At 46.9% G+C, this 25,382-nt stretch overlaps 1 protein-coding gene and 1 pseudogene across 3 annotated transcripts in view; one reads left to right on the top strand and one right to left on the bottom strand.

The window, feature by feature from the left end:
- Window positions 1-1,121: 1,121 nt before the first annotated feature.
- On the bottom strand, window positions 1,122-7,973 carry LOC148477672 (lamina-associated polypeptide 2-like; annotated as a pseudogene).
- An 8,493-nt stretch (window positions 7,974-16,466) lies between these two features.
- RFC4 (replication factor C subunit 4) overlaps window positions 16,467-25,382 on the top strand; it is a 78,579-nt gene continuing 69,663 nt past the window's right edge. Inside the window, exons 1-2 of one of the 3 annotated variants that reach the window (XM_088456374.1) lie at window positions 16,467-16,581; window positions 16,816-16,947. In XM_088456374.1, the coding sequence (XP_088312500.1) occupies window positions 16,826-16,947 (122 nt within the window). In that variant the 5' untranslated portion in view covers window positions 16,467-16,581; window positions 16,816-16,825. Of the gene's footprint in view, window positions 16,582-16,634; window positions 16,738-16,815; window positions 16,948-25,382 lie in introns of those variants that run through there. The other 2 variants (XM_088456375.1, XM_088456376.1) reach the window with 2 other exon arrangements.

The raw sequence follows: 25,382 nt of genomic DNA, 5'->3' as shown, positions 1-25,382 counted from the left end.
TTGTTACGATGATCCAGTCCCACACTCCAAATCTTCTGCCCGCTAACAGATTTCTGGATTGTGTCCACCAAAGAAGAGCTACTCTGGTAACCGGGTTCAGACGGATCTGTCGATGTAGAAGCAGATGAGACCCTGACCCCTGTGCTAACAGGTCCAGCTGAAACACCCTGGAGTGGAACCGGCCGAACTGTAGTGCCTCGAAAGCAGCTACCATTTTCCCCAAGAGACGCAGACAAAGAAGCATGGACACCTTCTTTGTTCTGAGGACCAGCTGAACTAACAAACGGATATCCCTGGCCTTGTCTGTTGGAAGAAAAATCCTCTGTGATTCCGTATCCAATATCATGCCCAAAAATAGAAGTTTCTGGGATGGATTGAGATTCGACTTCTTGAAGTTGATTATCCAACCGTGTTGGATTAGAGTGTGATATGTCAGTAAGGCATGATCTGATAGAAGAGACACCGATGGAGCCTTGAGTAACAGGTTGTCCAAATAAGGTATTATGTTCACTCCTGATGACCGAAGGAGAGCGATCATGACTGACATGAGTTTGGTGAAGATGTGGGGAGCCGAGGATAACCCAAATGGTAATGCCCGAAACTGGTAATGATCTTTCAAAATGGCGAAACGCAGAAAGGCCTGGTGTGGTTCCCAAATGGGAACATGGAGATAGGCGTCCCTGATATCCAGGGATATCAGGGACTTCCCTGGTTCCAAGCTCGCTATGACTGACTGCAGAGACTCCATATTGAAATGATACATTCTCAGATACAGGTTCAAAGACTTTAGGTTTAAGATGGGCCTTACCGAGCCATCCGGCTTGGGTACTACAAACAGGTTTGAGTAAAACCCCATACCTCGTTGAAGTTCCGAAACCGGAACTAGCACAGATGATACTACTAGAGACTGGATAGCCTCCTGTAGAACCCTGGCTTTGTCTGCCTGTATTGGCAGACTTGTAGTGAAGAACCGAGGTGGAGGGGGTGCTTCGAAGTCTATTCGGTACCCCAGGGAAATTAGTCTGCGGATCCATGGTTCTGTAGAAGTCTGGTTCCAAATTTGCTGAAATCCTTGCAGGCGGGCTCCCACTGCAGATGGTCCTAGGTGGGACGGAAGACCGTCATGTCACCTGTTTCTCGGCTGGTTTAGGCTCCTGTCTATGAGCAACTGTGTGTGGGCGACCTCTACCTCTGCCACCTCTTGGTTGTGTGGGCGCATCTCTGGTCCTACCATGAAAGGAATGTGGTGCACAAAAGGAATTAAACGAAGGTCCAGTGCATGATCTTCTGGGAGCTGGTGCAGTTGATGGGAGGAAGGAAGACTTACCCCCTGTGGCCTGGGATATCCATTTGTCTAATTCCGGTCCGAACAGCATGTTGCCAGTGAATGGTAGACCTTCCACCACACGCTTGGATTCTGCGTCAGCTTGCCAAGCGCGCAGCCAGAGGGACTTCGGCCCGAAATCACCGAAGCAGATATGCGAGCACTAATATGACTGATATCTTTTGAAGCTTCTCCCATGTAAACTGCAGATTCATGGATGTGTTCTGCTAGTAGACGTAACTCTTCTCTGGAAGTACCTGAGTCCAAACCTGTAATCAATTGGTCGGCCCAGCAAACCACAGCCTTGTTAACCCAAGCGGTAACAAGTGTGGGTCTAAATTGAGCACCCACTGCAGTATAAATAGATCTTAGCGTTGTCTCCAACTTACGATCTGACGGCTCTTTTAGTACTTTAGCTCCCAGTACTGGGAGTGCTGTTTTCTTTGAGAGACGGGAGACAGACGCATCTACTGGAGGAGGTGTTTCCCACTTCTCCATCATGGATGATGGAAACGGGTAGCTAGACGAAAACTGGCGCGAAATTTGGAACCACTTATCTGGCTGTTTCCAGGCCACAGAGAGCTGTTGCTGAAGTTGCTGTGAGAATGGAAAAACCGCAGAGCTCTTAGGTTGTTCGTGAAATAATTCAAACTCCTGTGATGGAGGAGTTATATCTTCAGGTAAATTCAGGGTCTTTCTGACTGCCAAAATTAGAGATTCCACCCCGGGAGAGGTGGACTCTAACTCCTGAAGGGTATCGTCCTGTAAAGCTTCCTCCAATTCCCCTTATTCGGTATCCTCCATAGCGAGAAATTCTTCGTCCGACTCCTCTGACTGGAGAACAGTCGTCAGAGTACGCTTCTGTGTTGGTCTTTGGTAGTAAGTGGAGGGTGCAAATGCCGCTGTACCCATAACCTGTACCAGGGAGTCTAGAGACTTGGTTAGCCCCGCCACCCAGGGAGGCTGAGACCTACATGCCTCAGCTAAGTCTGACATAACTCCTACCATGTCAGCGGCCCATGGAGGAGCAGCTGAGTCAGTAGTAGCCATAGGTGGATCTATTGCTATACAAGCATCACATAACGATGACCCAGTGGCATGCGGCTTAGTCAGTTTGTTGTTACACTTTGAACAGACAAACATCTTTTGAGCCGCTTTTGTTCTGTTTGACATGGATACACACAGTCACCAGAGGGACACAGTAGAAACAAAGGTGAATTAGAAATAAAACAGAAGGCTGGTTGGGGCACAGAGGAAGAGGTACCCCCTCCCACAGATTAGATTCCCTGCACTTACACCCCAGTGATTACTCATCACAGCCTTTTGCCAGGGATGTAGTCAGGAGAATCAGCCTTCTGCATGTGCCGCACCCCACCTATAATGGAGATGCAGGCAAACAGGTTAACAAACAGCAGCCACGCTGTTCTCACAGCCACTCCCGCGTAAAATAGACAGGGAGCCCGCGCAGTTAAGCTCCGCCCCCCTTTCTCAAGCCTACAGGGCTTCTAGTATGGCTGCCTGCAGTAATCACCTCCCCCTGCAAGCCCCGTTGTAGGAGCCACCAGCCGCGCTCAGCCGTGGGGAGGGGAGCTGCTAATCAAGTAGCATCGCTATCAGCTTTTACCAGCCCCGATGAGGAGCCGCTTAGCTGCGCTCAGCAGCGGGGAGAGGGGAGCTGTAAATCCAGGAGCAGCACTAGCAGCTGTTGCCAGCCCCGCTGAGTATGAGCCACTTAGCCGCGCTTAGCAGCGCGGAGAGCAGATGACTCATGCTCCATAGCGCTCTCTGTATCCGGCGCTGACAGCGGGTCAGGAGACGGGGGATGCGCAGGTGATTTACTCACTGCGCTCCCTGGCTGGTTTCAACAGCACTTGTCTTCGTGTCTCTGAGCAGTTAAAGTGCTGTGTATGTGAGTGGCGTTAAGGAGCTGTCAAATGCTTTTCCTTGTAAGCACTGCACACTCCTTCCTGTTAGAGAGGTGGCAAAGGGTACCTCAATAAAAAAATTTAAAAGATGTTTAAAATAATAAAAAAAATTAAAAGAATAAATGTTAAATAGAAGAAAAAAAATAAGTGTCCTGCTGGAGCACAGCAGGTTGTGACCAGCTCCGTAGGCACATTTTCTAAAACTGAGGGCTGGTGGGGCATAGAGGGGGAGGAGCTTCACACTTTTGAATGATTGAAGTGCCAGCTCCAGCTATCCACGCCTCTATACCCCAGCGTAAGCATCTCCAGTGTCCCCTAGTGGATGAAAGAGAAATCCCTCTCTCCATTGCATCAGTGTCTCCTAATCCCATTCAGTCTGAATGGACCCAAGTTGGATGAAGATTTCCTGGATTTATACAATCTCATTTGTTATTTTATTGGTTGAATCATATGCATTTTCCTGGACTGGGTTGCTACCTGGTTGCCTATTGTAGCACCAACAATGTTTGACCCTTCCGGATGAGACATTCCTATTTCTGTTGGTCGCTCCGCTCCGGGACACTATGCATTGGTCTTCTTAGCCGCAAGTATATATAGGTCTTAGACCTTGATTTATTGATAACTTTGGCCTATGTTATATCACAGGATTTGCGACTATGGTGCTTGTTATTTTATTACATCCTATTTGCTATAGTAACTAGGATGTCAGTTTCACATATAGGTTTTGAGAAATGTTTTATATGTTGATATTGTACTGTTTATACTGTTTCTATTTTATTTCTTGTCCTCGGCAGTACTGATAGTTCTATTTTCAATCATATATGATATATACTGCCAATATTGTATTTTCTATGTTGCACAATAATTGTTTGTTTTTATATATGAGGTCTCTGGGTGGGTATTGGAACAGTCCACCGCCCACATGTTAACAATTTTGCCATTTTTTTTCCCCACGGCAACTACTGTGGCCCAATATACTGGGCTGTTTGATTTGATTCTGTCTCACCCTATTTTTTTTTCCCCTTTTTTTAAAGATGTTTTTTTCTTTTGTTTTTCATAACAAGTATATCCACGGTGCTCACACAACTGTATGACTATAAATGGTTAAGGTTTTTTTCCCTAAATGTCAAGGGACTTAACTCCCCACATAAACGTTGATTAGCTCTCTCCACTTTTCATCAACATAGAGCAAATATTGTGGCCTTACAGGAGACGCATTTCTCTTCTGCTGCGCCCCCCATATATAAAGACCATAGGTACCCTACCTGCTATAACGCTAATGGCCCATCCAAACGGAATGGGGTCGCTATTTTATTTCATGTAAATACCCCATTTGTACTATATAGGAAAATTGAATATAAAAATGAGCATTTCCTTATCCTTACTCGCATTGTTGAGGAAGTTCCAGTTACCCTAGTGTCTATATATGCTCCCAATTCTCGCCAGGTCCCTTTCCTGAGAGAAATTGCTAAGCTCCGTCAAGGCGCCCTAATACTGATGGGTGACTTTAACCTAGTCCTTGACCCCAAACTGGATCGCTCTTCCTCTCAGGGACACTCTTCTTCCCCCTGTGATGTGGGCCCCTCACTTGCATTTAAGAAACTGTTAGCTGAGTTTGACTTGTATGACGCCTGGCGCACCCTTTCCCCAGATGAGAGAGACTATACTTTCTTCTCTTCTGTCCATAATAGCTACTCCAGAATAGATCTTATTCTTCTGGATAAAAGGATCCTCCAGTCCACTAAGAAAATTTAAATTCTCCCCATCACTTGGTCTGATCATGCTCCCCTCCTATAGTCCTGGAGTACTGATAAACATTTCCCCCCTACACGCCCTTGGTGTTTTCCTAACTACCATCTCAATGATCCTGAGATTCTAAAGGCTTTTACGGAGTCTCTTACGCTATATACTCAGACCAACTCGCCTTCGGACACTTCAGTTTTTACATATTGGTGTGTCCTGAAGGCGGTACTTCGCGGCACCTCTATCCAAAAAGGTGCTCAACTTAAAGCTCGCTCCCGTAAATCACAAATCGATTTGGAGTCTTCCCTTCGATCCTTGGAATCTCAGAATCAGGCCCACCCTACTAGGTTGTTGCGTAAACAACTGCAAGAGGTCCGACAGCAGCTCCAGAAACTGTTTATGCTCCGCATGCACTCAGACCTTACTCGATTATGTCACAAGTTCTATACTGCCGGGAATAAAGCTTCTCACCTTTTAGCTCGTAAACTCTGCGGTCACCAAGCCAGAAATAGGGTTAAGTGTCATCTCTCCCCCTCCGGTTCCAAATGCCTTAATCCCCTCGAAATTGTCAATCTGTTCTCAAAATACTATGCAAAATTGTATAACCTGTCTAAAGATCCCTCCACCCCTATTATTTCTTCTTTTCTAGATAGTTTGTCTCTTCCTACCTTAGATGCAGGTAGCCTGGCGTCCTTAAACGCCCCTTGGTCACTGGAGGAGATACAGTCTGTAATTAGGCAACTCCCTAAGGGTAAGGCTCCAGGCCCAGATGGCTTTATTAACTCTTTTTACTCTGAATTCAGAGGCGTCCTTTCCCCAATCCTTTTACAGCTATATCTAGAGGCTTCTACAACTGGCTCCTTTCCAGCCGTAATTGTGGAGGCACAAATTGTGACTATCCTGAAGCCGGGCAAGGATCCCTCTGACTGTAAAAACTACAGACCTATAGCACTTCTTAACATGGACATTAAAATCTATGCTAAATTAATAGCTAATCGTCTGAACCCACTACTTCCTCAGTTAATACACCCTGACCAGGTGGGCTTCGTTACTGGACGTCAGGCTCCCGACAATACACGTAGGGTTCTGGACCTGGTGGAATGGGCCTCACATAATAAACGACCACTTCTCCTCTTATCACTAGATGCTGAAAAAGCATTCGACAGACTCCATTGGGACTATATGCGCAGACTCCATGCTCTTTACACTGGCCCCTCAGCCTGGATTTTTAGCAATGGCTTCCTTTCCTCACCTTTCCAAATATCTAACAGCACTAGACAGGGATGCCCTCTCTCCCCACTAATCTTTGTATTGGCTATAGAACCCCTCGCCCAAATGATTCTCATCCACTGATTTCCCTGGTCTCTCAGTAGGTAACACTTCTCATAAATTGTGTCTCTTTGCAGACAATGTTTTATTGTTTGTGACTGACCCGGAGACTTCGTTGATTCTCCTCCACAATATTTTAAACTATAGTGCTGCTTCCTATTACAAATTGAATACGACTAAAACAGAAGCTCTACCTATCAACATTCCCCCTGCAATCCTTCAATCCCTGAAAGGACGTTTTCCTTTTTCTTGGAAGGACTCCTCCCTATCCTACTTAGGCATTTCTATCCCCTCCTCTATTAGTAATGTTCACATTGTTAATTACACCCTCTGCTGATACAGTTGACAACTTTAGCCCAACATTGGAAGTCCCCTCCCCCCCCCCATTTGCCAAAGTTGTTACAAAAACTAAATTTCATTTCGAAATGGAGACTAGGGATGCTAGTTACTCTAAGGCTCCGTCTTCACCTATTGTAAAGTGGTACCCATGGCATATCTATGTCACTGAAGGTAGAGGTGCCCTCTCTACGAGAATTAGGCCTCTGGATCCGTCTTCCCCTTGCAATCTAAATGAACCTCCCTCAGGAGATTCAGATGTTTAGTCTATCTATTTGCTATATTTTGTATTGTAATAATTGCTAGATATTTATGGATGTCCTGTTCATACCTTATAATTTTCATTGTTATTGTGTTTTCTTTTACCCCCTATGCCCCTTTCTCCTTTTTCTGTACCCCATTTTTTCTATTTTATTCTCAATAAAAAGGATCGTTTCGGGGAATATACCCCTTCATCCTGTTATGTGGTCCTGGTGAAGGGGTACATTACCCGAAACATTGATCCTTTGGAATACAAATTTTTGGCATTATACAGACTCAGAGTGTCGTCTTTTTGTCTGGAAGTATTTTATATATATATATATATATATAAAATAAACAAACATACCATATTATTTATGGATAAAGCTGTTTTTTTTGCACTTTATTAAGTCGGAGGAGTGCCGCCTTGTTCCTGGGATTCAGGGATTACTGCAAGTATATTTACTCCCTTTGGATGACACCCCGGCATTTAAATATATAAGGGAGTGCCCTTCCACATGCTTATATACAGTCAGATGCATAAATATTGGGACGTTGACAGAATTTTCATATTTTGGCCTCTATTCACCACCACAATGGCTTTGAAATGAAACAAACAAGATGCGCTTTAACTGCAGACTTTCAGATTTAATTTGAGGGTAATTACATCCAAATCAGGTGAACGGTGTAGGAATTACAACGGTTTATATATTTGCCTCCCACTTGTGCGGACATTCAACTTTCCTCAATCTACGATCTCAAGTGTGTATCGGGAATACCTTATGCAAGGCATTACCACACACCATGGAGAGCACAGTGGCCAACCACAGGTGTTTACTGATCGCGGCCAGCAGCGTCTGGTCAGTATTGTCTGTGGTAACAGACAAGTGACACTGTCTCAAATCACATCCACCTGACGCATACCCAGCAAGTGAGTGCAGTGTTCTTTACCTTCTATGGGATATGGGAGCAGAAGACCCACCAGATTTCCCGTTAACACTACTCTTCACCTGGGCTTGTGACGTCACTAATTGAACCCTGGAGGACTGGTAACGTGGTGTGGTCCGATGACTCATGGTTTCAGTTGTTTTGGGTTCGGATGTGGAGCAGACCCCATAAGGCCATAGACCCCAGTTGTCAACAAGGCACCGTGCAGGCTGGTGGTGGTTCCATAATGGTGTAGGGTGTGTTTACGTGGCATGGGGTTGAGTCCAATGGTCCGCCTGGAGACTTCATTGACCAATTAACATAACACATAGCAGCAGATTCAATTCCATGTCCGATTATCATCCCTGAGCTATTCAATCAAGGTTTGCTATCCTGCGCGTTAAGACCCAGAATGTGCAATTAACGCAAAAAATTATTTGACAAAAGTACCCTCTGGGGCCTAGGGCATGTAGTAACCATTTCCCCACACAGGGAAATTGACTAATAATTGAATAGCTCTGGGCATTAAACTCTGAGCTTTACGTGCACTGTAAACACCACGGTTAGTTGACTCTGTCCCAAGGAGTCTGTGCAAAATGTGTCCCAGGTGCTATATGGACAAATAAGTAATATTTGAAGCACAGTATAAAAATGCACATTTTGTAGAGATATATGCGCAAATTGCTTTTGCGTCCAACTCTACATGAGCCCCACTACTGTTAATCAGCCCAGTTCCTTATCTATGTCCCTGCCTGATTGCACCTTGCAGTGGCAAAAGCAGGTCCCAGGATTTCTAGAGGGGTTTCCAAATGCCTGATTTTAAAACAAGTATGGCCAGTCCATGAAGAGGGCATAGTCAGCACTTAACTAGTTATAATATACGTCATATGAAGTATAGAGTATGTAATAATTCTGACATAATGTATACAGGATCAGCGATCAAAGTATGTCATTATATACGGAAGTAGGGCCATCCTGCTGAATGTTTTTATTTGAGATGTGGGCTCCATTCCAGATCATTTGAGCAAGTTTGGGAATCTCTAGGCAGAAAAAGAACCTTGCACTGCCCTGGACATAGATGTTCAGATTGGTAGGGGCACCGAGAGGGGGGGGGGAGAGCGGGTACTAATCACCCGGGCTTGCTGGAGAGGCCAGTCAGGGGCTGGGGTCTGGTGCCACCCCCCACCCCCTCTTACATCACAGCAGCCCAGAACATGCTGCTGTGTGCTAGGCTGCCCAGGGAGAATGCTCGCAGCTGCTTAGCAGCAGCCTCTTATGCCTGTGTTGGGGGAACAATCACACTAATCGCAACCCCCACTGACTATGCGCCAGGCTGAGGGGCTCATAGTGTCCCCCTCCCCAACGCGTAGCTTAAAAAATTTGGTTTACCCCTAAGGGGGTGTGACCACACCTCCCGCGATTAGGCCACACGCCTTCACCCAACTGTCGGCGCACCTGCAAATTGGTATCCTTATGTATTGGATAGTGTATGATTATATAGTATTAATAATTGACCCTCTACATCAGAGATAAGGAACCTCCTGCCCGGGGGCCGTATAAGGCCCTCAGATCATTTGGTCTGGCCCTCTTGAGTTTTTTTCTGCTAGCCTCATCTGGCTAGCAAGGTGCCTAGAATGCAACACTACAACTAGAATCTATGCAGCAGTGCCGCCTGACACGTTATTAGGATTCTTCAGGTTGGCGATTGTGGCCACACCCCGTGTGACATCACATGGAGGTGGTGTGGCCTTAACCTGGCCTGCAAATAATGTTATATATATCAAAATGGCCCTTGGCAGAAAAAAGGTTCCCCACCCCTGCTATAGGTGGTCTATATCAGTGCATGTTTTCCAAATAGTCTTGTTGGTGCACAAGTATTCATTACTGGCTGACTCATTTTGAAAGATTAACAGATGGTGCTAATTATTTCATTAGTGACACTGAGAGGATCTTAAACACATGCAACATTATTATATGCCAATTCTATTGTGGTTATCATGGTGTGTGTTAGGGAGGGGGGTTTCCAGGCAACTGGAAACCTTCCCCCCACGGCTGCCTATGCCTTGATGGTAAGGTATATTTCCCCTTCAGATTTGGTACCTGGAAGTGACGAGAGGGCAGAAGTGCAGTTTTCTGCCCATACTGTCCACCAAAAACAAGCGATATGGTAAGAACTTACCTTTGTTATCTCTGTTTCTATGAAGTCCATAGGGTCCACAGTGTGACCTTGGGGTATAGCTGGATCCTGGATCCTCGGGCACCACGCAGTTAAAGCTTTTAGCTGCTCCCAGGATGCACTTGGGTCCATCCTCCCCTATACCCCGCCCCCGAGCCACAGGCACCTCAGTTGGTAAGCAGCCCAGGCCGGAGGAGGAGACGAAACAGAGAGAAGGAAGACTGGAACACACAAGAACCATACTCACAGAAATGGGAGACGGAAAACCGGTGACCAGTCACAGAGCCCATATGAAGCCAGGTGCGTCAGGGCGGGTGCCCTGTGGACTTCGTAGAAACAGAGATAACAAAGGGATGTCCCAAAGCAGTCCAACTAAGGGCGGGGACGCTCCTGTGCTGATAGAACCCGGCGCCCAAAGGATGCATCCTGAGAGGCAAAGGTGTCAAACGCATAGAACCTCAAAAAGGTCTGAATGGAAGCCCTGGTGGCCGCCTTACACAGCTGAACAGCAGAGGCGCCACGGCTAGCAGCCCAAAAGGGCCCACAGACCGAGTGGAATGAGCATTAACAGAGGCTGGAACAGGTAAACCCTCCTGCATATAAGCCTCAATAATAGAACGAAGACAACGGGCTAGAGTCTGTTTGTTGGCAGGCCAACCCCTCTTGTGAAAACCAAAGAGGATAAACAAAGAATCCGACTTCCTCACAGAACTAGTCCGGTCCACATAAACCTGGAGTGCACGGACAACGTCTAAGGATGCCTCCCCAGCCGAAAGATCGGGCGACTGAAAGGCTGGTACAACAATTTCCTGATTAATGTGGAACCTAGAAACCACCTTAGGCAGGAAATCAGGACGAGTGCGAAGCACCGCTCTGTCCTGATGAAAAACCAGAAAAGGGGGACGACAGGAAAGCGCCCCCAAATCCGAAACCCTCCTGGCAGAAGCAATTGCCAAGAGGAAAACCGTCTTAAAAATTAGCCACTTGAGCTCCACTGACTCCAAGGGCTCAAAAGGAGGACCCTGTAAGGCCCGAAGAACCACCGCCAAATCCCACGGGGCCACAGGTGGCACAAAGGGAGGCTGGATTCTTAAAACACCTTGGAAAAAGGTGTGTACATCCGGCATAGCAGCAATCCTGCGCTGGAACCACACCGACAGAGCAGACACGTGCACCTTCAGTGAGGAAAGACGTAATCCTAAGTCAGTGTTGGCTAACCTTGACACTCCAGCTGTTATGGAACTACATAACCCAGGATGCACTGCTACAGTTTTGCTATTAGCGCATGCTAAAACTGTGGCAGGGCATGCTGGGATATATAGTTCCACAACAGCTGGAGTGTCAAGGTTAGCCAACACTGTCCTAAGTCCAAACCCGACTGAAGGAAAGCCAGAATACGTGAAACCCGGAACACCTGGGGATCATATCTTCTGGCCTCGCACCACTGAAAGTAAGTGTGCCACACTCTGTCGTAGATCCTCGCGGAAACAGGCTTGCGCGCCCTCAGCATGGTGGTAATAACGGAGCTAGAAAAGCCCCGAGACCTCAGGACGGCTGTCTCAAGAGCCACGCCGTCAAAGATAGTCGACCCAGATCCGGGTGAAGACAGGGCCCCTGAGACAACAGGTCCCGCCGTTGAGGTAGGAGGTACGGAGTGTCGATGGACAGGCTCCGCAGATCGGAGTACCACGGCCTTCTGGGCCACCAGGATGAGTGTGCCTCTGTCCTGCTTGAACTTGCGCAGGACCCGAGGCAGCAGAGATATCGGAGGGAACAAGTAAGCCAGGTGAAAGAGCCATTTCACCGACAGCGCGTCTATCAGACTTGCGCCTGCGTCCCTTGTCCTTGACCCGTACACGGGCAGCTTGTGATAGTGACGGGACGCCATCAGGTCCAGCTCTGGCAGCCCCCACTTGTCCATGAGCAGTTGGAATACCTGTGGATGAAGCGACCATTCCCCGGGATGCACGTCATAACGGCTGAGGAAGTCTGCCTCCCAATTGAGGACTCCCGGGATGAAGACTGCCGAGAGAGCTGGAAGATAGCGCTCTGCCCAAGCCAGGACGCGGGACACCTCCGACATCGCAGCTCGACTGCGAGTCCCTCCCTGGTGATTGATGTACGCCACCGTGGTGGCGTTGTCTGACTGCACCTGAACGGCCCTTCCGTGAAGAGCGGTGCCGGACGACTACAGGGCTCTGTACACTGCCCGCAGTTCCAGGATGTTGATGGGAAGAATCGCTTCCTCCGCCGACCAACGACCCTGAAGTGACAAGGAGCCTGTCACCGCCCCCCAACCCCGGAAACTGGCACCTGTCGTGAGCAGAACCCATTCCGGGATCCAAAAGAGGCGCCCTTCGAGGAGATGAGCCGTCAGTAGCCACCAGGCCAGGGACAGACGCACCTCCGAGGACAACAGCAGCATCTGAGAGCGGATCCTGTGTGGCAATCCGTTCCATTCCGAAAGAATCAGCCTCTGCAGGGGCCTGGAATGGAACTGGGCAAACTCCACCATGTCGAATGCCGACACCATGGACCCCAAAACTCTCATCGCTGAGTGCACCAACACTCTGCCACTGCTCAGACAACTGTAAATTCGCAGCTGTAAAGGAGGAGACCTTCTCTTCTTGTGGAGAATAGCAAACCGCAGAAACCGTTGGTGCGATGTTGCTATAGGCACATGGAGGTAGGCGTCCTGGATATCCAGGGAGACCATATAATCCCCCAGTTCCATCGCCAGAATGATGGAACGCAAAGTTTCCATCCTGAATTTGGGAAACCTGAGAAACCTGTTCAGGGACTTCAAATTGAGGCTGGGGCGATGAGAGTCATTGGGTTTCTGCACCAGAAACAGCGTAGAGTAATACCCCATCCCACGTTGAGATTGTGGTACGGGTATAATGACCCCCGCCGTCAGCAAGGCCTCTATGGCTTCCTGAACCTGCAAGGCCTTGGTTTTGTCCTGAGAAGGACTTGTGCAAAAAAACTGGCGTGGCAGCCTGTGCCGAAAAGACAGGGCGTACCCCTGGGAGACCACTTCTCGCACCCAGGCATCCATGGTGGTATTGTGCCAGCACTGGGCGAATTGAAGAAGTCGGCCTCCTACTCTGGGGTCCCCCAGAGGGAGGCCCGTCCCATCACGCAGAAGGCTTATCTTCTTGCTTGGAAGGGCGCCTAGCACTCCAGGCTTGCTTCTTTGGCTTCGAGGCGGTCTTGGTTGCTTACTGCCTCGGGAAGGACTGACCCTTTGCCTTGCCCTGAACCCGAAAGGAGCGAAAGGCCGAGCTCCGGACCTTAGCGGGTGTCGTGGCAGAAGGGAAGGCCGACTTGGATTTTGCCAGGGTATCTACTATTTTATCCAGGTCCGGACCAAATAGTAACTCTCCATTAAAAGGTAAGGCCTCCAAGCCTTTCTTTGAATCAGCGTCCTGTCTCCAAGACCTCAACCACAAGGATCTGCGAGCAGACACTGCTGCCGCCGAAACCCTAGAGGTCAGCAGGCTAGCATCCAAAGATGCTTCTCCAATGTAGGAAGCGGCATCTCTCATCTGTCCTAGCAACGCCCTCTGGACATCCGGAGCTTCATCCGTAAACGTATCCTCCAAGGCGTTGGCCCAACCCTCAATGGCCTTGGCCACCCAGGAGATGGCCATGGACGGCCGGGCTACAGCCCCTGAGAGTAAATAGACTTTAGACAAGTCTCCACCTTCCTGTCCGTAGGATCCTTCAGCGAGGATATAGACGGCAATGGCAAAGTAGCACTCCTAATGAGGCGTGTTACATGGGAATCGACCGCAGGCGGCGTTTCCCATTTCTTACAATGTGCCTCCAGAAACGGATAATTGGACGCCAACCGCTTCTGTGGCAGGAATCGCTTACTGGGCGTCTGCCAGGCCACCGCCATGTGATCCGTCAACTGATCAGACAAGGGGAACGCTGTAGAAATAACCTTAGCTTTTTTAAAACTCGGATACCTCGACATGGGAGCGGGTGCCTCATCCTCAATCAGAAGAATGGCCCACACCGCCCTAACCAGAGCCCGCACGTTGATGGAAGACTTAGTGTCTACCTCCTGGACTGAGGCTGAGTCATCCTGCACCTCATCATCCGAGGACCCATCAGAGTCCGAAAAATGCGCAGCCTGCGCCATGACTGTGCATTTAGACGCCCTGGAGGGCAGGTCACTGCGCAACATCGACTGAAAAGCCGAAGATGCTGCCGCCAAATCTTGGACAGTGTGGGAAAGCGCATCCACCCAGGGTGGAGGAGCTGCCACAGGAGCCTGAAACGGCACCACAGCCTGCTGCGCCACAGGGGTGGACTGTATATACATTGGCAACCGCGCATAGGGACCAACAGGCTGAGACCCTGGGGGAGTCTGCAATAATTGTGGGACATCCGGGGAATGGTAGGCTGGGGCAACGCCCTAGGAGGGACGGCAGTCGGGACCGACAGACGGTCTGTGATGGACACCAGCACCTGGGAAAACATCGCCCATGGTGGCTCCTGCGACATAGGTTTAGACGTACCAGGGATCGCCTGGCACAGTCCGCACTGGCCGTCCTGTGACAAATCCTCCTCCACTCCTGCAGAACAGCGCCTGCAGGAGAACAATACCGGAGCCACGGAGTGCTCAATCTCCTCCTCAGACATGACAGACTATATAGTTAAATATAGTTATGACATAGGAAGAAAACAAGCGCACTCACCAGTGTGCTGGACAACAGCCCACAATATGGTACTGTGCAACACACAACTTTATGTGACGGACCTCACAAAATCATGATCTATATAAGTGAGGTCAGTAGAAACACCCTTCCCCCGCACACCTGTAGGGCTTGTAGGAGAAGGAAAGGGATAGGTATAGGCTGACAGTAAGTAGAAATTAGCACAGACAGGCAGCACTAGCAAAAGTCACATACCATGCAGGAAGATATACTCACTGCACCTATCCACTACAATCAACCTGCCCAGATTCAGTGTCTGGGAGGGCTATAGTGCTGTGTACACTGTCCTTTTGCAGGGGAGAGGTACACAGGGGGACCGGTCCGCGTGCTCCCTGAGAGTATCTGCACTGCCACAGAGAAAATGGATGCTGGAGACCTCAGAGGAGGAGTGGCCCGAGTAACTGCAGCTCAGCGACGCCAGACTACTAGCTGAAAGGCGCGCTGAGCTGAGGAGCCGCTAGACAAGGAAGGCTTCCTCCCCTGGCTAGCATATTAAGCCCCGGGTTGCCGGCATCCCGCTTGCCGCGTTACCCTGGTGGTCTGGCGGAGTATGCCTCCACTGGAGGGGGAGCCCGCCACCACCGCTAGCGCCCCCGGTCTGTCCCCTAGACCAGGGGCATGGGACTGCATTTTTAAAAGGAACCCACGCACCGCCGCTAATCAGCGGTGCGCGGTTTACCTTAATCTCCCCGGCAGCAGTCCCGGGGAAAACCAGAGTCCGGCTAGTACAGACTCTGGCTTCCCCCGCCGCGATCCCCAGTGCAGTACTGGCGTCGCGGCGCCAGCAGGGAGAAGGAACGGCAGCGTGGGCGTCTGTACAGACAGCCCATCGCTGCCGCTCTGGAGTAAAAAACTAAAGTAAAAATAAATTTAACCTAGTCAAAAAAATAAAAAGCTTTAGGGGGCTGCTCCTGCAGCACCCCCCCCCCCACCCCCCGCAGGGTGACCCGACTCCGGCCGGGCACCAGCTTAAAATGAGGTGCCTGTGGCTCGGGGGCGGGGTATAGGGGAGGATGGACCCAAGTGAATCCTGGGAGCAGCTAAAAGCTTTAACTCTGTGGTGCCCGAGGATCCAGCTATACCCCAAAGTCACCCTGTGGACCCTGAAGTAAAAAGAAGTGGTTTGCTCGCCACAAGATTATATTCCCCCTCTATGTCCACGGGGATGGTAGGTAATTACTTTGGACATTAACTGATGACGTCAGGGTCAATCTACGGAAGGGGATCTAGCTGTAACCATGCCTTTGACAGCTCACTGCCTTCCATGAAGATATAATCAAGATCTTGCTTTACATAGTAATAATCATAGCCTGTAAAGGACAGTGTCATATCAATGCTTTCATAACCAATACTGCCCATTTACTAATACGTTTTCTCCATTAGTTGAACCTGAAATCATTTGGATTTATATTTAGTATCTTGGACACCTAACTATAAAGGCCAGTATACAGCCACTCTTGCCCCGATCACTCAGGGGAAAGAGACCTCCATGCAGCTTATCCCCATCCACAACACTCATCAACACCTGATTGCATTCATTCCATCACCCCAGCCAGCCGGCCTAGCTGCCAGTGCATACTCACTAAACACACACTCCTGCACTTAGCATTATCCAGTACTAAAACCGGCTAGCGAGTGAGTCAGAGTGACAGACTGACGTCCCCGCCTTGCGCCTTCCTCGATCACATGATGCAGGCGGCTGCAGCTGGGCTCTCTGAATGAGTCGCAGGCAGCATGTTGTCCTGCCGGCTCCTCCCTCTAACCCGGATGTGGCTGTAGGCAGCTGATTTGGCGCGCTGCAGAGCGCATTACAAAGCAGACAGCACAGTGCAGTACGCGGTTGCCAGGGAACAGGTGAGCGCCGGGACCGGGGGGAGAAGCAGTGGCCGGTGGCTGGATCTGGCTCAGAGCAGTGAATCATAATGGCAAAATAAATATTTTTGTATTTTGCAACCACTTACTATTTTAAAGATTATATAAGACGTTACTTTCATCTCCCATAAATCCTGGGTAATATATATTGTAATATGTGTGTGTAAATAGACCTTACAATAATAGAGTGATGTACATGGCTCTGTGTGTTGGCAGCTGCAGGAGAATGCAGGCTTTCCTGAAAGGTGGCACCTCCATCAGCACCAAGCCCGTGAAGGAGAAGACCCCAGCATCCGGTCCTGGCAGTGACAGCAAGAAGCAGAAATTGATCCCATGGGTGGAAAAATAGTAATAATAATTTCTTTTGCATTTTTAAAAATGTTTAATTTTGCAATTTGTTTTTCTTCATATTTAGATTTTTCTAACACCCCTTTCAGACATACAACCCGGGAAATTTGCTGCTCAGACCCGGGAATTTCTCATGTGAAAAATCCCGGGTATTTGGTCTAGATCCCCCTTTCACACTACAGTTTCTACCCGGGAAATTCCCAGGTAGCACCATTCAGACAAGAGCAGGGTTTTTCAGAGATTTACACTGTCTTATTAAAGTGGATGGTAAGGTGCAGAGGGACAGGCAGGGAAAGTGACAGAGGGATAGGTCACTGAAAATATCTGCTCCTACTCCCTCTCGTCCCCCCAGCCCCTCTCCCATATGCAGCATGTGTGAAAGAGCAGAGCAGTCTCTCTGTACCTGTAGTTTCCCAGCGCAGCTCCGTGCAGCAGTGAGAATACGGGGAGGCTGTAATCTCTCCCTCCACTTCTGCCTGGTGACAGCCGGAAAGTTCCCCCGCTGGGCCTGAGGACAGGGGAGCCGATGATCTTAGTGCTGCCGGCGGTGAGTATGTTAAGGGGGGGTGCGGGCGCTGTTACCGGTAGCGCTGCTACTGCCGGTAATTACAGGGACAGGGGGGGCCGCTGCTCTGAATGCTACCGGTGTTGAGTATGGGAAGGGGGGGTGCGGGCGCTGTTACCGCCGCTGGTGCCACCTCCCCAGTGGCTCTGTCCGAGCCAGGGCCAATCAGAAGCCTCCTGGTGCAGCCCGGGAGTAAAATCCCCGGGTTGCACCATTCACACTAGTGCAGGATAGTCTTCCCGGGACTTAAGTCCCTGGAAATACCCTGGTCAATTGCAGGGTCGGCTACCCGGGAACGTGTTCCCAGGTAGGTACCTTTCACACATACATGAGACCCGGGAATTTTGTCCGAGGCAGGCCAAAATCCCGGGAATCTCAGTATATCTGAAAGGGGTATTAGTAGTTTTTTTATTTTTTTTAGCAAAAGAAGCATTATCAGTGTTACTTTATCATCATTGGTTACTTTAATTGCAATACATGTTCAAAGAATGCTTTGTATGATACTTGTAAGGAGTCACCCTACAACCGAGGTGAATGTGGTGACTACATGCATATAATAACATTGTACCAAGCAATCCACCTAATCCATTGCTTCTAACTGTGTCCCTGATCCATTCGATAAATGTGTCCACAGTACACGCTTAAAACTCTAACCGTTTGGTTTAGGTGTCACGAAAGGTGGTTAGGGTTGGGCTAGGAGAGGGAGTCAGGGTTATGTACCCCTGGGGTTGGGTTTAGGCACTATTGTTGGGGAGGGTTAGGTTTAGGCACTAATGCTGGGGGGGTTAGGCACCAATGTTGGGGAGCGTTAGGTTTAGGCACTAACAGGGAGGGTAAGTGTTAAGCTGCATACACACACAACGATTTAGTTAATGAACGAGTTTAGTAAACTATTTTCTCCCTTGATAAAAATGAACTAAAATTGTTTACTAAAGTTGTTCATTTACTATGTTCATTTAAATGTAATGAACGATTTTTTAGAACTACAAACGATTTTTGCAAATTCCCTTACTGAAAATCGTTGAGTTGACAATTCTGACTGAACTACAAACGTGAACTCGCATGAACGAAAATCGTTCATCGTTTGACTCAGAAAGTGAACGATTTTTACAAACGATTAACGATATAGTTTAACGATAATCGTTCAAAAAATCGTGTGTGTGCATGCACCTTTAGGGTGCAGGAATAGAGGGTTCGGGGGAGAAGGGGAGGGTACCATACTTGTCGGGATCCTGAGCATTTGCATGCGGCTGTCAGTATATTGACAGCAGGCATCCCAACTTCCGGGATTTCATAATGATTCCGGTAGAATAGCTGAAGCACCTCAGACTGATATGTTTTAAGTTCATCTTTCAATATAAACAAATTTTGGTTAATTATATATAGGATGACAACAAATCTGCATATCTACTTCAACTAAACAATACCACATTTGATAAGGGAAATGGTCATCTAGTTGCTTTGTTTTACTTTGTTTTAACTAGGTTTCAGATTCTTTACTGTTTCCGCGTAGGACAAAGGATCTCTAGTTGCTGTTGTCTTCAACTTTTTTTTTTTCATTCACCTGTTGTCAAATGTTGACTATTGCGGGTAATTTTACTAAAGTGAGAGTTTTTAGAAGTAAGTTTTAAAAGTGATGTTGCCCATAGCAACCAATCAGATTCTAGCTATTATCTTCTAGAAGGTGCTAGTTAAATGTTAAGTAGAATCTGGTTGCTATGGGCAACATCACTTTTAAAACTCACTTCTAAAAACTCTCACTTTAGTAAATTTACCCCTAGGGGTGCAATGACAGGAGAGGTTTGTATAGCTAGATAAGCCTCTAATTGGAGGCAATTAGAGGTATAATATTGTGTTGGAAATGCATAACTATGTAACATGCTAATGTCTGCATATGATGTAATCAAATTATTATTTGAATTATACATGTCATAATGGTATAACATGGACTGAGTTTCAAACACAACAAAAAACTTGTGTTAATAATAATAATTGGCAGGACTGAGTCTTGAAATAAGATATACACTTTATCACCTGTGATGCACTGTATGACAATAGGATGTTTTCATACCCTCTCATGTTGTGATGCACTTACCGTATATACTCGAGTATAAGCCGAGTTTTTCAGCACATTTTTTGTGCTGAAAAAGCACCCCCTCGGCTTATACTCGAGTCATGCCCGCATGGTACGCTGCTGAGTAGCGTACCATGCGGGCCGCGGTGCAGACTGTCACTGTGACACAGCCTGCACCGCGTGTGTAGCGCTGACCGGACGGAGTTCGGTCAGCACTACACACTGCTAAACACACAGCCGCCGGAGCCGGCAGCTATGTGTTTAGTGTAATCAGCAGCCGCTGAGAGTCTGTCAGACTCTCAGCGGCTACTGCTGCTCCCACTGCGGGAGCCATCTTCCGGCTCCCGCAGTGGGTAATGGGAGAGACGTCGTCATGACGACGTCTCTCCCATTATGCAAATCGGCAGAGGAGCCTGTAGCAGCGTCGGGACCAGGAGCGGGGTTACAGGTAAGTGTTTTTTTTTGTTTTTGTTTTTTTTTTACATTTCTTTCTACTGGGGGGGCTACTACCGGGGGGGTGCTACTGGGGGCACTACCAGGGGGGGATATTGCTACTGGGGGCACTACCAGGGGGGGATATTGCTACTGGGGGCACTACCAGGGGGGGATATTGCTACTGGGGGCACTACCAGGGGGGGATATTGCTACTGGGGGCACTACCAGGGGGGGATATTGCTACTGGGGGCACTACCAGGGGGGGATATTGCTACTGGGGGCACTACCAGGGGGGGATATTGCTACTGGGGGCACTACCAGGGGGGATGTTGCTACTGGGGGCACTACCAGGGGGGATGTTGCTACTGGGGGCACTACCAGGGGGGGATTAATATTGGGGGCACTACCAGGGGGGATGTTGCTACTGGGGGCACTACCAGGGGGGGGATTGCTACTGGGGGCACTACCAGGGGGGGGATTAATACTGGGGGCACTACCAGGGGGGGGATTAATACTGGGGGCACTACCAGGGGAGGTATTGCTACTGGGGGCACTACCAGGGGGGGTATTGCTACTGGGGGCACTACCAGGGGGGGATATTACTAGTGGGGGCACTACCAGGGGGGGATATTACTAGTGGGGGCACTACCAGGGGGGGATTACTACTGGGGACAGTACCAGAGGGGGGATTACTACCAGTAGCTGCTGCATTTCCCACTCTAGGCTTATACTCGAGTCAATAAGTTTTCCCAGTTTTTTGTGGTAAAATTAGGTACCTCGGCTTATATTCGGGTCGACTTATACTCGAGTATATACGGTAATTATCGACTAAACAATATTCTTACAGTATATGCATTATATATTATGATGTTTTTCTGTTGCACACTGTTGAAGGAAAGACAGTATCCTGATATATACTCTTGCTTTTAGAACATACAACATGTCGACATAACAGATGTTTTGACTCATAATTATGTTTATTGAATACTTAAGTATTGTTGTACATTCAGGTGCATAAATATTGGGACATTGACAGAATTTTCATATTTTGGCCTCTATTCACCACCACAATGGCTTTGCAATGAAACAAACAAGATGTGCTTTAACTGCAGACTTTCAGATTTAATTTGAGGGTAATTACATCCAAATCAGGTGAACGGTGTAGGAATTACAACTGTTTCTATATGTGCCTCCCACTTTTTAAGGGGCCAAAAGTAATGGGACATACTAAACAATCCTAAATCTAACTTTCACTTTTTAATACTTTGTTGCAAATCCTTTGCAGGCAATTACAGCCTGAAGTCTGGAACGCATAGACATCACCAGACGCTGGGTTTCATCCCTGGTGATGCTCTGCCAGGCCTCTACTGGAAATGTCTTCAGTTCCTGCTTGTTCTTGGGGCATTTTCCCTTCAGTTTTGTCTTCATTAAGTGAAATGCATGCTCAATCGGATTCAGGTCAGGGGATTGACTTGGCCATTGCATAACATTCCACTTTTTACCCTTAAAGTCTTCGGTTGCTTTTGCAGTATGCTTCGGGTCATTGTCCATCTGCACTGTGAAGCGCTGTCCAATGAGTTCTGAAGCATTTGACTGAATATGAGCATATAATATTGCCTGAAACACTTCAGAATTCATTCTGCTGCTTTTGTCAGCAGTCACATCATCAATAAATACAAGGGAACCAGTTCCAGCAGCCATACATGCCCACGCCATGACACTACCACCACCATGCTTCACTGATGAGGTGGTATGTTTTGGATCATGAGCAGTTCCTTTCCTTCTCCATACTCTTCTCTTCCCATCACTCTGGTACAAGTTGATCCTTGTCTCATCTGTCCATAAGATGTTGTTCCAGAACTGTAATGGCTTTTTTAGATGTTGTTTGGCAAACTGTAATCTGGTCTTCCTGTTTTTGTGGCTCACCAATGGTTTACATCTTGTGGTGAACCCTCTATATTCACTCTTGTGAAGTCTTCTCTTGATTGTTGACTTTGACACATATACACCTACCTCCTGGAGAGTGTTGTTGATTTGGCCAACTGTTGTGAAGGGGTTTTTCTTCACCAGGGAAATAATTCTTTTGTCATCCACCACAGTTGTTTTCCGTGGTCTTCCGGTTCTTTTTTTGTTGCTGAGCTCTCCGGTGTGTTCTTTCTTTTTAAGAATGTTCCAAACAGTTGATTTGGCCATACCTAATGTTTTTGCTATCTCTCTGATGGGTTTGTTTTGATTTTTCAGCCTAATGATGGCTTGCTTCACTGATTGTGACAGCTCTTTGTATCTGAGAGTCGACAGCAACTGATTCCAAATGCAAATGTCACACCTAGAATCAACTCCAGACCTTTTACCTGCTTAATTGATAAAGAAATAATGAATGAATATCCCACACCTGTCCATGAAATAGCTTTTGAGTTGATAGTCCCATTACTTTTGGCCCCTTAAAAAGTGGGAGGCACATATAGAAACCATTGTAATTCCTACACCCTTCACCTGATTTGGATGTAATTACCCTCAAATTAAATCTGAAAGTCTGCAGTTAAAGCACATCTTGTTTGTTTAATTTCAAAGCCATTGTGGTGGTGAATAGAGGCCAAAATCTGAAAATTCTGTCAATGTCCCAATATTTATGCACCTGACTGTATATTCGAAGAAAGAATCAGATAATTTACATCTATAATTATTCCATAAACTTAGATTTTTTTTAATTAATATTTTCGACTTAAAAAGCATCAGTATTGTTCTTTTTCACAGTAATTCAAGCTTATATAATTTAAGATATATAGGGGAATTCAATATGGAGCGAAAACTCCGTTTTTTGCGTTAATATCGCACCTATGATGTCATTATCGCAGGTTTTAGTTTTACACTGTGTGCAATTTCAAAGACTTCGCAGGTTCGAAATGTCTTTGAAAAAAAACTGAGAACTTTTCACTACTGAATAGGTGGTGAAAAAAAATGCAGAATTGGGGTTTAGGGGTGCAGGCTTAAAAAAAAAAATGGCCTGCACCCCTGGGAATGACTTTTAAAAAATAACTGTGTTAAAAAAAAAAAATAGGGGACACCCCAAAAAATAATTTTAAAAATTGGGGTAAAAAAAAAAATGGGAAAAAATTGTTTAAAAATAGGGAAATCGGTTCAGGGCTTTTCTGCAAGTATGCGGCAGGTGTTTTCTAGAATAGATTTATAGCGGCAGGTGCACAAATGCAGAATTTTTTAAAACTTTAGGGATATCAAAATATGCTAGTACCCATTTTCATGTACCCCAAGTTTGATGGGACCACTTAAAAAAACGAAAAAAATAACCTAAGTGCTCTTCTACAATACTTCTTCAATGTCGGGAAAAAAACAGCTGCTGCGGCTATTTAAATCCCCGACTTTCATTTACAGGCTAAAACGGGGGTACCCATAGTGATCCCCCCCATGTTTTTACAACTTTAGGGTGGTCCTACAATTTTTTTAAGGAAAATTTCGTAACTTTACGCAAATCTCACTTCGCAGGCTCCCGTTTTCGTTATATTCATATAGAATAAGGGGATAAGCGGGCGCGCGCCCGATACTTTATACTTTATCCCAGGTAAAAGCTGCGATATGAAACGTAAACTTCGACAGCGAAGTTTACGTTTCATATTGAATTCCCCTCATAGAGAGGAGATGGATCTAATTTGTCACACATTCAGAAGAAAATTCCTATCTTTTCTAAAATGTATGTCATTCGATAACAATTTTAAAGAATATTAAATAAGGTATATTTTAATTAAACAAGTGTGCCCCCGAAAAAGGTTTTTTTATTTTTGCCTTTGCTAAAACAACCCTGTTACCCAGTGGGTATGTAACTTGGGAGTCTTTCCTAAAGAGCGCTAACCCTTTAAAAATATAGGAACTAAAGTAGAAATTTCTCAAATGTACATGTTTTGAAGCCTTATGATTCGCTAATTCTTGTCCTTATTTTTAATGGGCTACTCCCTTTTAAAAAAAAAAAAAAAAAAAAAGTCTAACAACCCTTGTTACTAAAGGACCGAACCTTTTAAGCCAATAGTTTTTCTTTTTGCCTTGATCTTGTCTTGTTTTTGATCAATTTCTTAAAGAATTGCAGTTTGTGGGTGACAAGCTGTCGAGTTTGTGATGTTGCCAGCCTGGTTGCGGCCTTCGTGCAAAAAGGGCTGTGGCCACACAATAGCACCAACTCAAATTATTCCCGCGCAGTATGGCCCCTTTATTGCCCATTATGTACACAGTATGCCCCCTTATTGCACATAATGCTCACACAGTAATGCCCCTTATTGCACACTATGCCCACACACTATGGCCTCTGATTGCCCTTTGCAGCATTTACATGCCCCACACCTATGTGATTACATTTATCAGTGAATCACAGGCTGAGTGCTGTCTAAACAGTATATAACCAGCTTATGCCACCTGTAGCTGACCAGGGTGCACCATGTCTGCAAGCTTCTGGCATGGCTGACATGCTGGATTTCCGGTGCCATTGGTTGCACATCAGTGAGTATGTGTGAATGGAAAGCTAACAGCAATTTTGTGTACACCTATCGCTTGCATAAGCCTGGCGATGTAGTACAGAACCGGCAGTTTATGCTTGTCTAAGCCTCCATGTTTGACAGGGTCTGGCTGTGAGCATAGTGTGATACCGAATCTGGTGTACAGACCGACAGCTAGCCCCCGGATCCCACCTCAGGCCGGCTGGTTCCCTGGCCACTTGGGTTGGAATCTCTGAGGCCTCAGTACACGCTCCCCGCATCCTGCCTGCTCTCTGGCACCAGCGCTATGTCCCGTCCCTGTCTATCACCTGATTGGAGCCTACAGACTCCATGCGCAGATATTATGGAAGTGGATAGATCCCCCTTCAGTTTTTGTACCCTGAGCCATGTCTTCGCTCTTGCATTCCCACATTGAGCCTGGCTACTCCGGCAGCGCTATCGTGCCGGGTGACTGGGATGGTGAGTAAATGCTGGGCAGCAAGTTAATTTTGCCAGGAAGACCGCCCAATAAATAAAGCCTCAGGAGAACACTGCTAGTACTCTCAAAAGTAAAGAAGAATGAAGCTGTCTGAATTCTGTGTTTATGTATACCTACAACTAAATTCTAGCTATAACTTTCATATAATGAAAATGTTTTTCTGCTTTGCCAGTTCTAAATTTTTGTATTTGAAACGATTTTTTTTTTTTTTTTTTTTTGCCTTTGGGCTACTAAACTCGTTTAAAAAAAAAAAAAAAAAAAAAATGGAATTAAAGCAATCAGATTGGTACAACATGTAAATGTATGTGATTTTTATTCTAGTTTTTTAATTATTTAGTTTTGGCCTTTAAACAGATATTCATGCTCCTCCATACGAAACCATTC

Source organism: Taudactylus pleione, unplaced genomic scaffold (genome assembly GCF_031769625.1).
Source record: "Taudactylus pleione unplaced genomic scaffold, aTauple2 ptg000702l, whole genome shotgun sequence".
Taxonomy (NCBI): domain Eukaryota; kingdom Metazoa; phylum Chordata; class Amphibia; order Anura; family Myobatrachidae; genus Taudactylus; species Taudactylus pleione.
Note: the sequence above shows the minus strand (reverse complement) of the source record. Positions and strands in the feature narration are given on the sequence as shown.